Here is a 14,067-nt window from a genome sequence, read left to right as displayed (position 1 = left end):
GTTTTGTTAATTATTTGTTAGATTTCAAAGTATAGTTTGTAGAACATCACGTGTAGTCGGAGGTCATCACAATTTGTCTAGGCGCGCGATAAGTTGATTTCTTGAGAGTCTCGTGACGCTTTGGTGTTTTCGAATTCTATATTGCATGTTCGACCACATGGGTCAACATGTCAAGGAGCACAACTATTCCACGGACGTTCGTACCCGTTGGAGTTACATGTTGAAGTGTTGTCATGTTATCACGGATGCGAATAATTTCTAAATGTACATGGAATTCAAGAAGACGAGATAGTTATGCGATACGTTGGTTCTTTTCAATTTGAATTTTTTATTATAGGAAATTTAGCTCAAGTTCAACTCTTACATGTCTTTAGCGATGGGGATGAGCGTGACGTAATTACGAGATTATATTTGTACCAGCTAGGTCAAACATCCATCCAAGAGTTCCTATTGAATTACTGATAGGATGCAGGACATTAACGATTAGTAGTTTCGAGTTGTCGTATGAACGGCCACTACTAACGAACTTCATTTACTTGACGGAGAATCATAATGACTTCGATGATGTGATACATGACAACAATACAATCAAGTTTCACGATGGTGACTACAGGCGTGCGTATGATCAGTTAAGATACATGCTTATCATGACCAGTTAACGTATTGTGTTTAGTCTATTTACGAAGAAGAAAAGATATAAGTATGCTTACAGCCATGGTAAGCATGTATCTTAACTGGCATACACACACTTGTAGTCACTATCGTAGAACCTGATTGTGTTGTTGCCATGAATCACATTAACGAAGTCATTGTGATTCTCTGTCAAATAAATGAAATCAATTAGTAGTGACCATTCACGTGACAACTCAAAGCTATTAATCATTAATGTCCTGCTTCCCATCAGTGATTCAATAGAAACATTTGGATGGATGTTCGACCTAGCTGGTACATGTATAATCCTACAATCATTTGACGTAGTTACATCACACTCGTCCCCCTCGTCAAGGGCATGTAGCAGTTGAACTTGCGCCCTATTTCTTATAACAAAAAATTCAAATTAAAAAAAAAAAAAAAAAAACTAATGTGTCTCATGACTATCTCGTCATCTTCTTGAATTTCATGTGCGTTTAAAAATTTTTTGGATCTATGATAATATGATAATACTTCAACGTGTAACTCCTATCGGTGTGAACAATCGTGTAATAGTAGTGCAGTACGGTTGACGTGCTGACCTAGGTAGTAGAACATGCAGTATGAAATCCGAAAAGAGCAAGGCGTCACGAGAGTCACAACAAACCAAGTTATCGTGTGTCTGGACGGATTGTGATGACCTCTGATTACATGTGATATTCCACAAATTGTATTTTGAAACCAAATAAATAATTAACAAAACAATTTCAACCGTACAATTAATGATTAAATAAATAATTGGCATACATAAAAATGTGTTATTGTTGTTGGGGAAAATTCGGATAAATATGTCGTAGACCTGGGGCTACTGTTTTTTATAGGTTGAGAATGGACGAATCCTGAAGGGATCGGTGACGTGTGCGAGACACTACCTTAAAAGCAAAAATTTCCCGGAGACGGTTGTAGTCTTACCGGTTGCTTTCGACCAGTTAACACCGAAGCTCAGGATTGCAGAAGAGAAGAAGAGAATTTGATGAGTGAATAGAACTGAGGAGAAGCAGGGTATTTATAGTATTAAAAATACCCGCCCCTCCCCTCTCAGCCATTCATGTTCCACGATTTTAGGAAGAATTGTGGTGAAAATGCCCACAAGAATAGGAAGACTTGTTCCACCACAACTTAATGTGTGGATGGTAGATTTCTACATGAAATCTACCTCTAAAAGGGAAAAAACTCAGAATTATCAGCGCGCGCGAGCCCGGGCGGGCGGCGGCGGCGGCGCGCGCGTGGGGTTCCCTTTCCTTCTCTCTCTACAATAGTTTAAGCCTTCCAAATGGGTTGGTATTAAAAAGGTGGGAATTAGTCCCTTATCCTTCCAATGTGGGACAAGAGTGTCTTCCTTCTACACACTTTAAACTACCATCTTGAATGTAATCTCCAACAATCCCCCACACATTCAAGGTGGCAAGAAGAAGACGGAATTTCTGGCACGAGTGCTGATCTTAATGTCAGTGGTTGTACCTTGAACTGACACGTAGTGACTTGAGTAACTTTCTCCTTTGATAGTGAATTAGATCTTGAACTATCGAAAGAAGAGTTAGTTTTGAACTCAGTTCACACACCAGCAATCACCCTGTAAGAATATATAACTTGGTCTTTCTCGTAAGGTCAACTCTTTGACCTGAGACCTATCTCTAAATAGGTGTGTTTAGCTTCCAGGTTTATATAACCTCGAAGTTTGCTCACTGTATCGCTATTAAGCCCATCTCCCTCGATGTTTCGAGGATGGCTCTTTTGTTTAGCCCCTTCGTGAGAGGATCTGCAATGTTCTTTTCGGATTTCACATATTCTAGTGAAAGTACGCCACTTAGAATTAGTTGTCTCACAGACTCATGTCTGACTCTTATGTGTCTCCTCTTACCATTATAGGCACTATTTTTGGCTACGCATATCGCAGCTTGCGAGTCACAATGTATGGGCACTAACGGCGTAGAAGACCCCCACAATAGCACGTCGGCCAGTAGGTTTCTAAGTCACTCAGCCTCTTGCCCTGCTAGATCAAGAGCTATAAATTCAGCTTCCATCGTTGATCTGGCTATGCACGCCTGTTTCGTGGACTTCCACGATACTGCTGCTCCTCCCATGGTAAAAACATACCCGCTGGTGGAGCTTACCTCATTACTATCATTCACCCAATTCGCATCGCAATACCCCTCTAGGGACGCTGGGAAGCCAGAAAAGTGCAATCCCCAGTTCATCGTTCCCTTTAGGTAGCGTAACACCCTCTTTAGTGCATTCCAATGGGTATCGCTGGGATTATGAGTGTATCGACTTAGTCGATTTACCGCAAGTGCAATATCAGGTCTGGTATAGTTCATTAAGAACATCAGACTCCCGATTATTTTCGCATATTCCTCTTGAGACACACTTGCCTCTGTGTTCTTCGAGAGTTTTGCACTTGGGTCATATGAAGTTTGAGCAGGGTTCACTTCAAAACTGTTAAACTTCTTTAGCAGTTTCTCTGTGTAGTGACCCTGTGATAACTTGTAGCCATCTTTCTCTTTGATGACTTTCACTCCAAGTATCACATCAGCTTCGCCCATATCTTTCATATCAAACTTGTCACACAGAGACCTCTTTGTCTCTTTTATTGCATTTATATTTGAGCTAAAGATTAGCATATCATCTACATAAATGCAAATCAAGACAATGCTAGACTCAATCTCTTTTGAGTACAAACAAGCATCTGATCGGTTTACCGTGTATCCCAGATCTAACAGTGTTTTGTGGAACTTCTCGTACCACTGTTTGGGAGCTTGCTTTAACCCATATAGGGATTTTACTAGTCTACATACCTTCCCTTCTTGCCCAGGGTTGGCGCATCCAGGAGGTTGAGACATGTAAATTTCTTCTTCCAGGTCTCCATTTAGGAAAGCTGTTTTTACATCCATTTGATGGACCAGCCACTTGTGAGAAGACGCTAGAGCAAACAATATGCATATTGTGGCTATTTTCGTTACAGGAGAATAGGTGCAGAAGTAGTCTTCACTAAACTTCTGTTTATATCCCTTAGCCACAAGTCTTGCTTTGAACCTTTCAATCGACCCGTCAGGTCTCATCTTCCTTTTGAAGATCTACTTACAGCCAATAGGTTTGGCTCCCTTCGGTAGGTCTACAACCTCCCAAGTGTGATTAGATTTGATTGAATCTAGCTCACTTTGTATTGCTTCTTTCCAGAAGACCGCATCGACTGAGCGCATAGCTGCCTCAAAGGATTTTGGTTCCTCCTCTAGAATTAACTGACACACAAACTGATCAGAAATTTCATTAATGTCGTTTACTTCAGAAATGTACGTAATGAAATCAGGCCCAAAACTTGTCTCGGTCCTTTTTCTCTTACTCCTTCTAGGTTCTTCTGACTCAAGTTCTGTTTCAGAAGTTGAAGGTAGTGAGGACGAGACTTTTTCATAGGTATTTGATCCACGTTTTAGTGGGAATATGTGTTCGAAGAACTCGGCCTCTCGTGCCTCGCACATAGAGTGGCCGTCTAGGTACATAAATCTATATGCAGCGCTATTTTCTGCATACCCCACAAATATTGCATCTGAGGTTTTAGGGCCAAGATTAGGTTTCTTGAAGTAAGGAAGACCTACCTTGGCCAGGCACCCCCACACTTTGAAGTATTTTAGATTGGGTGCGTAACCTTTCCATAGCTCATATGGAGTTTTATCATAACCTTTGTGAGGTATCCTGTTGAGGATGTGGTTAGCAGTTAATGCAGCTTCCCCCCACAAAGAGTTAGAAGCGCCTGCGCTTATTAGAAAAGCATTTATCATTTCCTTTAAGGTTCTATTTTTCCTTTCAGCCACACCATTTTGTTGTGGTGTATAGGGTGCTGTCACCTCATGGATGATTCCATGTTTTTCACAAAAGGTTTTGAGGAAGGTAAACTCATACTCTCCACCTCTGTCAGACCTAAGTCTTTTTATCTTTTTCTCTAACTGATTTTCTACTTCAGTTTTAAAGCTTACAAACTTTTGTTCTGCCTCATCTTTAGTTCTAAGCAGATATATCTTTGAAAAACGAGTGAAATCATCTATAAAGGATATATAATATCGCTTTCCTCCTTTTGTCTCAGTATTTTTAAAATCAGCTATGTCTGAGTGTATTAACTCTAGAGCACAAGTTGTATGATGCTTTGCAGTAATGAAAGGTTTTCTAGCTAGTTTAGCTTCAGCACATACTTCACATTGAGAAAGCGAATCATCTTGCACGTTTGAGAGCATATTCATGGTTTTTAATCTACTCATGCATTTGAGACCAACGTGTCCTAATCTAGCATGCCATACATCAAAAGAAACAGCAATATACGCAGAACCGCCATTACGTGTGGCAAGATTATTCATGAAAGTTTCAAAGTTTGCAGAAGTGAATGCAATGAGGGGCAAAACAAACAGCCCCCCACGTAAATAAGCCTTCCCTAGGTACTCCCCTCTACGGGTCATGATCATTCTCTCGGATTCAAACACAAGTTTGATCCCGACCCTAACCAACAAGGGCCCTGAGACCAAGTTCCTCCGCATAGTGGGGACATACAACACATTAGACATAAACAGATACTTTGTGGAATTGAGTTTTATCTCTACTGTTCCTACTCCTCTTACCTCAGCAGTACTGTCGTTTCCCATATAGACTTGATCTCCTTGTCCTTGAGTGAAGGCACGAAACTCCTTGAACATGATCCTACTCGCACAGATGTGCCGAGTTGCTCCAGTGTCTATGATCCATTCTTCCGTGCCAGTCACCACATTTGCTTCCAGCGTCACAACCGCTGCTATGACTTCAGTCTCTTCCACCACGTTTGCTTGATGCTTGTTCTCTTGTTGGACATTCTTTTGGTCGTTTGCGCCCCATCGGCGATAGCACTGCGCCGCGCGATGACCGTTCTTCCCACAGACGTAATAAGGTCCTCATTTCCCTTTCTTCTGGTTGTTTTTGAACTTGTTGTTATTGTTGGCTTTGACTCCTCTTTTCCAGCCTTTATTTTGTCCACCACTCCCAGTTCTGGACCTATCACCTTTAACATCACTGGATTCAACCATGTTAGCTTTTAACGTACCAGAATTAGAAACAAACCTTTGTCGATAGGCGTCTTCTATGTTGATGTGATTGACCATCTCTTCCTTGGACTCATGTTTTACTTTGTTTTGAAACTCTCCCCAGGATTCTGGCAACTTCTCAAGTAAGGCATAGGTTTGTAGTACTTCACTTACCGGAATGAGTTCAGCTTCAAGGTCGGACACCAGATTCTCATATTCGTCCACTTGCTCGATCACTGATTTCGTATCCACCATACGATAGTTGAGCCACCTCCCAACCGTGTACTTCCTTCGACCAGCATCATCAGCGCCATACTTCCTTTTGAGCATGTCCCAGATCTCCTTTGCAGATTTGTATTTAGCATAGATGTCTAACAGGTTGTCAGACATGTGATGCAGCAGAAGACCGCGAACCGTTTTGTTGTCCCGCTCGAACTTAGCCCGGATGTCTTGAGACTTGTCAGTTGTGACAGGTTCAGGTGTTACAGACGTAGGGGTTGAAGTGGAGCCGTCCTCTGTTTGAGGATTAGTGGAGTCAGCAACTTTCGCTTGAGCAGGTTCAGGAACATACGTGAGAACGTATTCCAGTTCAGCAGACTCGATGTGTATGAGCATCTTGACTGCCCAACGACGATAGTTTAGGCCGTCAAGAGGTTGAAGCTTGGCAAGGTCATATGCAGGCTTAGGTACGAAGCTCGACATCATATCCGAAAATAAATAAAAAATAAAAATGTTTGCTTTTAACTGTTGGGGAAAATTCGGATAAATATGTCGTAGACCTGGGGCTACTGTTTTTTATAGGCTGAGAATGGACGAATCCTGAAAGGGATCGGTGACGTGTGCGAGACACTACCTTAAAAGCAAAAATTTCCCGGAGACGGTTGTAGTTTGATGAGTGTATTTATAGTATTGAAAATACCCGCCCCTCCCCTCTCAGCCATTCATGTTCCACGATTTTAGGAAGAATCGTCGCGCGAGCCAGGCGGGCGGCGACGCGCGTGTGGGGTTCCCTTTCCTTCTCTCTCTACAATAGTTTAAGCCTTCCAAATGGGTTGGTATTAAAAAGGTGGGAATTAGTCCCTTATCCTTCCAATGTGGGACAAGAGTGTCTTCCTTCTACACACTTTAAACTACCATCTTGAATGTAATCTCCAAAAATTGTAACGACTACAACGTTCATTGTGGAACTGATAAGTAACTAAATCGCAAATAAAAAAACTTTGCATGAATTGCTCGACCCGACGTCTTGTGTTTAGTCTCGTTGGGATTGTTATGAAAAACTCCAAAACATTCATTAACATTAACCACGTTTGTGCAATGACAAACGTGTAATTTTCTCGTCCGCGCTTTCTTATTTGGAACATGACAGTTACGAATAACTAATATTTGTACAATGTGATCTTCTACATTGAATGATATCACATCATCTGTTCGTGCAATTTAAAAATGCGATATAATTTCTTCCCACTGTTCGGTGAACCAATTCCGTCGAAAGTTGATTTCTATTTTTTTTATATCCAACTATAATTTTCAGTGGCTCATTGAACACGTCCGCATTGCTAAGGAATCGAGATAATCTCGCAGGCTACAAATGTTTAAATAAAAATTTAGTAAAATGAAGATGAGTTATGCATAAAACGAAAGTGTTCTCCATAAAACACTACATGATGAGTTATGCATGTGATTTCTATCCACCATACTCTGAAACACTACTTAAAGTGCATAATTCTAATTCATAAAATACATTATCTTACCTTAGAAATTTTATTATTTAACACATAAAGTACATTATTCTAACACATAAAGTACATTATTCTAACACATAAAGTACATTATTCTAACCCAGAATGTTTATTATTCAAACACGTGCACAAAATAAGAAATTTTTTTAACATCAAAACTACGTCGTTCAAACACGCGCACGAAATAAGAAATTTTTTTAACATCAAACTACGTTGTTTTAGACCGTGGACCACGATCCACATAATAATTCACCAAAAACTAGTACTGATATATATGTTGGAGCATTATTGCGTTGACTGTGGTCTATACAACAAAAAGACAAAAAACATTATTCTAATTTATAAAATACATTATTCTAACACATAAAGTACGTTATTTTAATTCATAAAATACATTATCTTACTTCAGAAATTTCATTATTCTAACACATAAATTACATTATGCATTATTCTAACTTATAAAATACATTGTTCAAAAATGAAATTACAATTGGAGTAGAATCTGGTAAAGCAAGATATCCCAAAAGGTAAAGACTTTTCTATGGCAAGCTTGTACGATGTGTCTCCCTACCAAAAACTTGTTGAGATCTTATAAAAGGATAAATTGTGATGATAAATGTCTTCTATGTTCACATGGTAAGGAGACTATTTTTCATCTCTTTTGTGGAATGTGATTATGCCAAAGCTTGTTGGAACTGTCTGGGAATTCAGAGTCAGAAAAGAAATCTGCTTAATTTTCATGACAGCCGTTGTTTACTCATGCTTTTTTTTTTTTTATAAAGAACTCATGCTAGTTTATCTTTTATTAAACAATCTGCGAATCAATTGATAGTCAGGCCAGTTTGTTTTTTTGTCTGGTTGCTCGGATTGGTTTGTCAACCCTCCCTCCATTTGTAATGCTCTTTTGTCAGATTTGAATTAATGAATGTTATTGTTTTTCTAAAAAAAAAAAAACGCACATAAAGCATATATATTATTTTAACTCATATAATACATTATCTTACTCCAAAAAATTTATTATTTTAACAAATAAAGTACATTATTCTAACACGCGTACCGCAGAGCAAGAATTTTTTTTTTTATTAACATCGAAGCGACGTCGTTTTGAACCAAGGTCCACAAAGCTATGTAAACCACAGTCCACGCAATAATTTGCCATATATGTTATGAACCGGTCACTAATAAATTTTTGGGTTTCAATGCACTAAAATAACATGATGAGTTTAATTGCACCTTTTAAAAAGTTTAAGGACCTAATTGATGCAAATATACGGAACTTGCATGTATTATATTAAAAACGGATATGTATTAAGATCCCATCTTACAAGGTACATTTTAATTTTTCGGGTATATAGGGAAAATGCAATCACGGCAGAGCATCTGGGAAGATGTAAATCATGATAACTCAACTGAACATGAACCATAGAACCTAGACCTTTGCTTATTGCACACAAGGAGCCCCCCTCACTTTGAGAGGTTACTCCCACACTGTCGCTGGTGAGACTCGATCCCTGATCATTCTTTCTAACTTTCACCTCTATGACCAGTTGAGGCGGGAAAATGCAATCATGAATGAATATAGGGGAGATGAGAGCAATTAGTGACAAGGAATGTGAGGCCATATAGTTGCAGCAAGTATCATTATGGTTGAAATTAGGAAGGATGAACCAAAATTCATTTAGATTAGTGCATCAAAGGCTATCTTTATTCTTTACCCTCTACAAGTAGTCCTAGGGCTTCTCCCAAATTTAAAGTATTTCTCATGGTTCTCCTTCCAATGCCTCCATTGCCTTTCCTCATCATTGCTGCAAATTCCCCATAGTCAATCTGTCCATCCTGCAGTGTACAAACACACTTGTATTCATCATTAATCTTCTTTGGATAGTATGACAATAGGATTATATAAGGGCCTTTTTCTCTCCAACATAGTTTTTTTTTTTTTTTAATTTTGGATTAAAAATAAAAAATAAAAAGTATTGTTATCCAACTTAACAAAACAAAAATTTGGAAAATATTACTCCAAATGCAAAAATACATATGACCCTTTATTCGATTTCACCTACAAGGCCAGTACAAATTAAAGAACCACAAGGACAAGAATTAATTGCTCTTAAAATTATTCTCCTTACATTTTATGTTTCCAAAATAATCAATAGTCCATGTAATTCCATACACAAATATACAGATAAAAGTCCATAAACAAAAATCTAAGATGATGAGGCGTTAATGCAATTGAATCCTGAGACACTAGCCCATGAAGAAGTTCAATTTATTATGCATTTTTAACTATAAAAGATACATAAATTTATATAATAAGTGAATACTAATAAGACAAGTATTATATATATAATAAGTGCGGGTGCGGGTGCAGGGCAAGGATACCTCCTCGCACCCGCCCCCATACCCGCGCGAGTATAAAAAATTTCCCTCATTCCCGTACTCATTACCCAAATTGTGCGGGTATTTTAATACCCGCTGGGACAGAGATGCGGAGAACCCATCAAATGTGGGTAGAATTACCATCCCTAAAGGCCACGTACCTACCTATACCTAATCTTATGGTCATTCAACCCCTACAATTACAACCACCTACTTATTTAACAACCATCTGTTAACGGTAGGTACATAATGTTTTAACTGGAGGTACATAATTTTTGTATCAGGATTCACAATGCAATATGAACCCTGGTCCATGACATAACAATTGTCTTATCCCTTACCTCAACCCTTATATACCTACATTTTTATGGTGCCGTATTTCTGTTTCCATGCTACCTCAAAGGTTCAAACTATTTAAGGAGCTAGATAGTATGCTTGCCTGTTACTCCCTAAAAACCTAGCACCTAAAGTAGAATACGAAGGGCAGAAGACATACGTTATCTTGATCGATTTCTTTGATCATTTCATCAAGATTAAGCTCGCTTAGACCAAATTGTTTGCAGGCTTGCTGAAGTTCATCAATGGTTATGTAACCACTACCATCTTTGTCAAAGAAAGAGAACGCCGATACTAGGTTTTCTTCTCTTTCCAACTTGTTCAAGTGTACAGTAGCAGCAAGAAACTCTCCATAGTCTATTGTGCCATTGTTGTCAATATCTGCCTGTCAAATAAAACAAGTAGAATTCTATCAGCATAGCCATTCACTTCAATGAGAAGAGAACAACAAATATACACATGCAAACAGGAGGGTGGTGAACTGAAGTAAGCAAATTCAGAAAAGCACAGGGTAAATAACAAATAGGAGTCTTGAGAATCATACAGCATCCATAAGATCCTTGATCTCAGACTCCATAAGTTCAGATCCAACTCGTCTTAAACCTTCTTTGAGCTCATCAAAGGTTATAGTTCCGCTATTGTCTGTATCTATCATTCTGAAGAGCTCCTTGAGACCACCAATTTCTTCTTCTGATAGCCTCTCGGCAATTACCTTCAAGAAATTCGGAAGACCAGTCAATTTTTAAGATAGATAAGTGTGAGGTGCAAATGGAAGTAGGACCACCGCTTGAGGCGGGAGTCACCTCTGTATATATACCGAAATGGAAGAATCGCAATCTTAACTTGTGTATGGAAAATAGCTAGGCTATGTCATATCGGCCATGTTTGGTAAATGGTTGTTAGCTGATAGCTGTTGGGTATAACTAGTTGATAACATTAGCTGATTGTAGAAAGGTGTTTGGTAAATTAATTGTTAGATGATAGCTGAGCAACTTTTTGAAATTTAGCATTTTGAAGTTACAAAAAGCTAATTAACCAAACACTTACATTGATTTTTTAACCAAGGCAAACAATTAATAGTCAAATAAGCCAAAATTGGCTAATATGATAACTATTTTACCAAACAGGGCCATCATAAAAGTAGAGGCAAATTGGCTGTGCATATCAGATAAAAATTACTAAATCAATCAATATATAAAGCATTAGCCATGATATAGCATCAATAATCAGAGTTTCACGCTTTAAACCTACCTTTGAAATTAAGCCCTATTCTTCTCTCTGTCTTTCCGATTCATAGGACACTTTCACAATTATGGATTTATGGTACTAAAAATAAAAGCCACTATGAAAAGACATGTGCATAATTGCATGAAGATCTTACACGCAAAGCCATCTTCTTAAGTTTATTCATTGCAGAGAATTGTTTCAGGCGTGAAAGAACCGCAGAGTCAAGAGGTCTATCAGGTGCTATTTTGTCATCCACAATCCAAGGATGGCCTGAAACCAAACGAAGTCCGTGGAAGGGAATTAATTCCATTAAAATAAAATATTAAAAAAAAAAAAAAAAAAAAAAAAAGAAAAGAACAAACAAACAGATTTGGCAAGGTCACTAAACTCTTCGAAAGGACTTACACAATACTTCATGGGCTGTCAATCTCCTCTTTGGATTCCTATCAAGCATTTTGCGTATCAAATCCTTGGCACTATCTGATATCACCGGCCATGGCTCAGATTCAAAATCCAGTTTCCCTTGCAATATCTGGCGGAATATCCCTATCTCAGTCTCTGAAATAAAAACAGTAGACACGTTAATCGTAGAACAAAACTAGAATGTAGAAGTGATGTTTGTCCCATTCAACCTGCCCAAAAAGGTGGCACTCCACTAAGTAGTATGTATAAGATAACCCCAGCACTCCACACATCTGCTTCAGGTCCATAATGCTTACGTAAAACCTCTGGTGCCACGTAGTAAGGACTTCCAACTACATCTGAGAATGTTTCATCTGGGCAAAATGGTTCAAAATGTTTATGTTAGGAATGGACAGAGATAAAGTAAGGCTGACAAATCTTTTTGGCAATAGAATAGGAAATAAAGAAATAGTACAAAGCACAAAATGGTAGTTGTCTATAACATAAACTATTCACAAGATGAAAGATCTGATACAATTATATAGCAGCTAAGGTTTAGGAGAGAAAAGATCAAACACATTTCTTCAATAAGTTTAACCAACAAAAGACATGTCAGAAATCTAATCTAAGAGAATAACTGCACATGACATGGTATAAAATGCATTATATACTACTTCTTGGAGATCAAAAAGGCATTAATAAAAAAACCATGAGAGAGAGAGAGAGAGAGAGAGAGAGAGAGAGAGAGAGAACCACATTTAAGAAACAAGCATAAACAAAAAGAATCCAAAGGCAATGAAATTCATGGGAAGACAACAAACAAAAAGCCAAATCAATAGGATGCTAATTTTGCTAAGGAAGAACAAGGAAACCACATTAACTTTCTAAAGAAAAACAAAAGAACAACTGGAGTCTTACAAGCCCAAAACTTAAAAGCCAAAATTTTCCACTAAGAATAGCTTCCTAGAATTTGGATTCAATACCATCTCCATCACTATTCGACTAAACCTCATTATATGCACCCAAGCATAATCAACATATTATTCACAAAAAATTGAATAAATAAATAAAAAGATACAAGCTTTATGATCACAAGAATACATTGTTAATCAATAAAGAAAACCATTAAAACAAATTGGGTGAGGATTCAAGAAAGATTAATTACCTGGTTTATAGAAAACAGAGAGGCCAAAATCAGTGGCCTTGAGAGCAGCATCTTCATCGGAACTAAGGAACAAAAAGTTCTCGGGCTTGAGATCTCTATGCATGACACCCAGGGAATGGCAAGCCTCCACGACCCCAACAATGGTCTTGAGCAGCTTAGCAGCCTCCCTTTCACTGTAATGCCCCTTCTCCACAATCCTATCAAAGAGCTCCCCACCAGCGCAGAGCTCCATGACTATATGCACATACAGGGCATCCTCAAAAGTACCCTTTATCCTCACAACATTCGGGTGCTCAGACAAGTGGTGCATTATCTGAATCTCCCGCCACACATCCTCGTAGTCCTCCTTGCAGATCAGCTTCTTCTTGGGAATGGTCTTGCAAGCATAGAGCGTGGCCGTGGCCTTCTCCGTGCAGAGATGGGTGGTCCCAAACTGGCCTTGACCCAGCTTCTTGCCTATGGTGTAGAGGTGCCGAAGGGGCTGGGTCCTGTAAGGGAGGACCCATGTGGGCTTTGGCCTTGGAGGGTCTGTTGTTGATGTTTCTGAGGTTGAGGACGCCATGGACGAGTGAATGAATCCTGAATTCGTGACTCAATAAGCAGTGAATTCAATGGATTTGAGATTAAAATTTGGGGGTATTAAATTGAAGAATAGACTTGGAGAAAAGTTGTCAGTAACCAAGACTTCTGTTTCCTCTCACTTTCTCTCTCCGTTTCTTGCACGAGAGTTTCTCTTTCTATATTCGCTCCAATTCCCTTCTTGTCTGAAAATGGGCACCTGGTTTAAAAAGTCATTTTGCATATTTTCCTTTATTAAAAAAAACATTAGGTGCCTTTAAAAATGATAGTGGGAAATATTTATGTTATTTTGTGGCAGATTAATGCTATCATAGTGACTAAATTGCACTTTGGTACTCCTAAATTCTCCAATTTTTTTATTAAAAAAAAATTAGAGAAATTCTCTAACGGGTCTCAAATATCCTTTACAAATTCTATTTCATTTCTTTCCAAACTTTTATAAGACCGTTTGACAAATCATCAACCGTGGGAATGGAGTTTTTATAAGTATTATATTTCTTTCATAAGT

At 38.5% G+C, this 14,067-nt stretch overlaps 1 protein-coding gene across 1 annotated transcript; it reads right to left on the bottom strand.

Annotated features, from left to right (window-relative positions):
• Positions 1-9,072: 9,072 nt before the first annotated feature.
• LOC109155427 (calcium-dependent protein kinase SK5-like) lies at positions 9,073-13,768 on the bottom strand. The gene is made up of 7 exons (XM_019303133.1): positions 12,981-13,768; positions 12,046-12,189; positions 11,819-11,971; positions 11,568-11,683; positions 10,731-10,898; positions 10,347-10,571; positions 9,073-9,307 (listed from the first exon to the last, which is right to left on the bottom strand). Exons 1-7 carry the CDS (start codon positions 13,540-13,542, stop codon positions 9,176-9,178), a joined length of 1,500 nt encoding a protein of 499 aa, XP_019158678.1. The 5' UTR covers positions 13,543-13,768; the 3' UTR covers positions 9,073-9,175.
• Between the last annotated feature and the right edge of the window lie 299 nt (positions 13,769-14,067).

Source organism: Ipomoea nil, unplaced genomic scaffold, assembly GCF_001879475.1.
Source record: "Ipomoea nil cultivar Tokyo-kokei standard unplaced genomic scaffold, Asagao_1.1 scaffold2701, whole genome shotgun sequence".
Taxonomy (NCBI): domain Eukaryota; kingdom Viridiplantae; phylum Streptophyta; class Magnoliopsida; order Solanales; family Convolvulaceae; genus Ipomoea; species Ipomoea nil.
Note: the sequence above shows the minus strand (reverse complement) of the source record. Positions and strands in the feature narration are given on the sequence as shown.

Excerpts from the sequence above, each read along its gene's own strand:
- LOC109155427 (XM_019303133.1), bottom strand. The coding sequence starts at position 13,542 with ATGGCGTCCTCAACCTCAGAAACATCAACAACAGACCCTCCAAGGCCA. Across the intron at positions 12,190-12,980 it reads CTCTGTTTTCTATAAACCAG|ATGAAACATTCTCAGATGTA; the intron begins GTAATTAATCTT and ends CATTTTGCCCAG. Across the intron at positions 10,899-11,567 it reads TTAAGAAGATGGCTTTGCGT|GTAATTGCCGAGAGGCTATC; the intron begins GTAAGATCTTCA and ends AATTTCTTGAAG.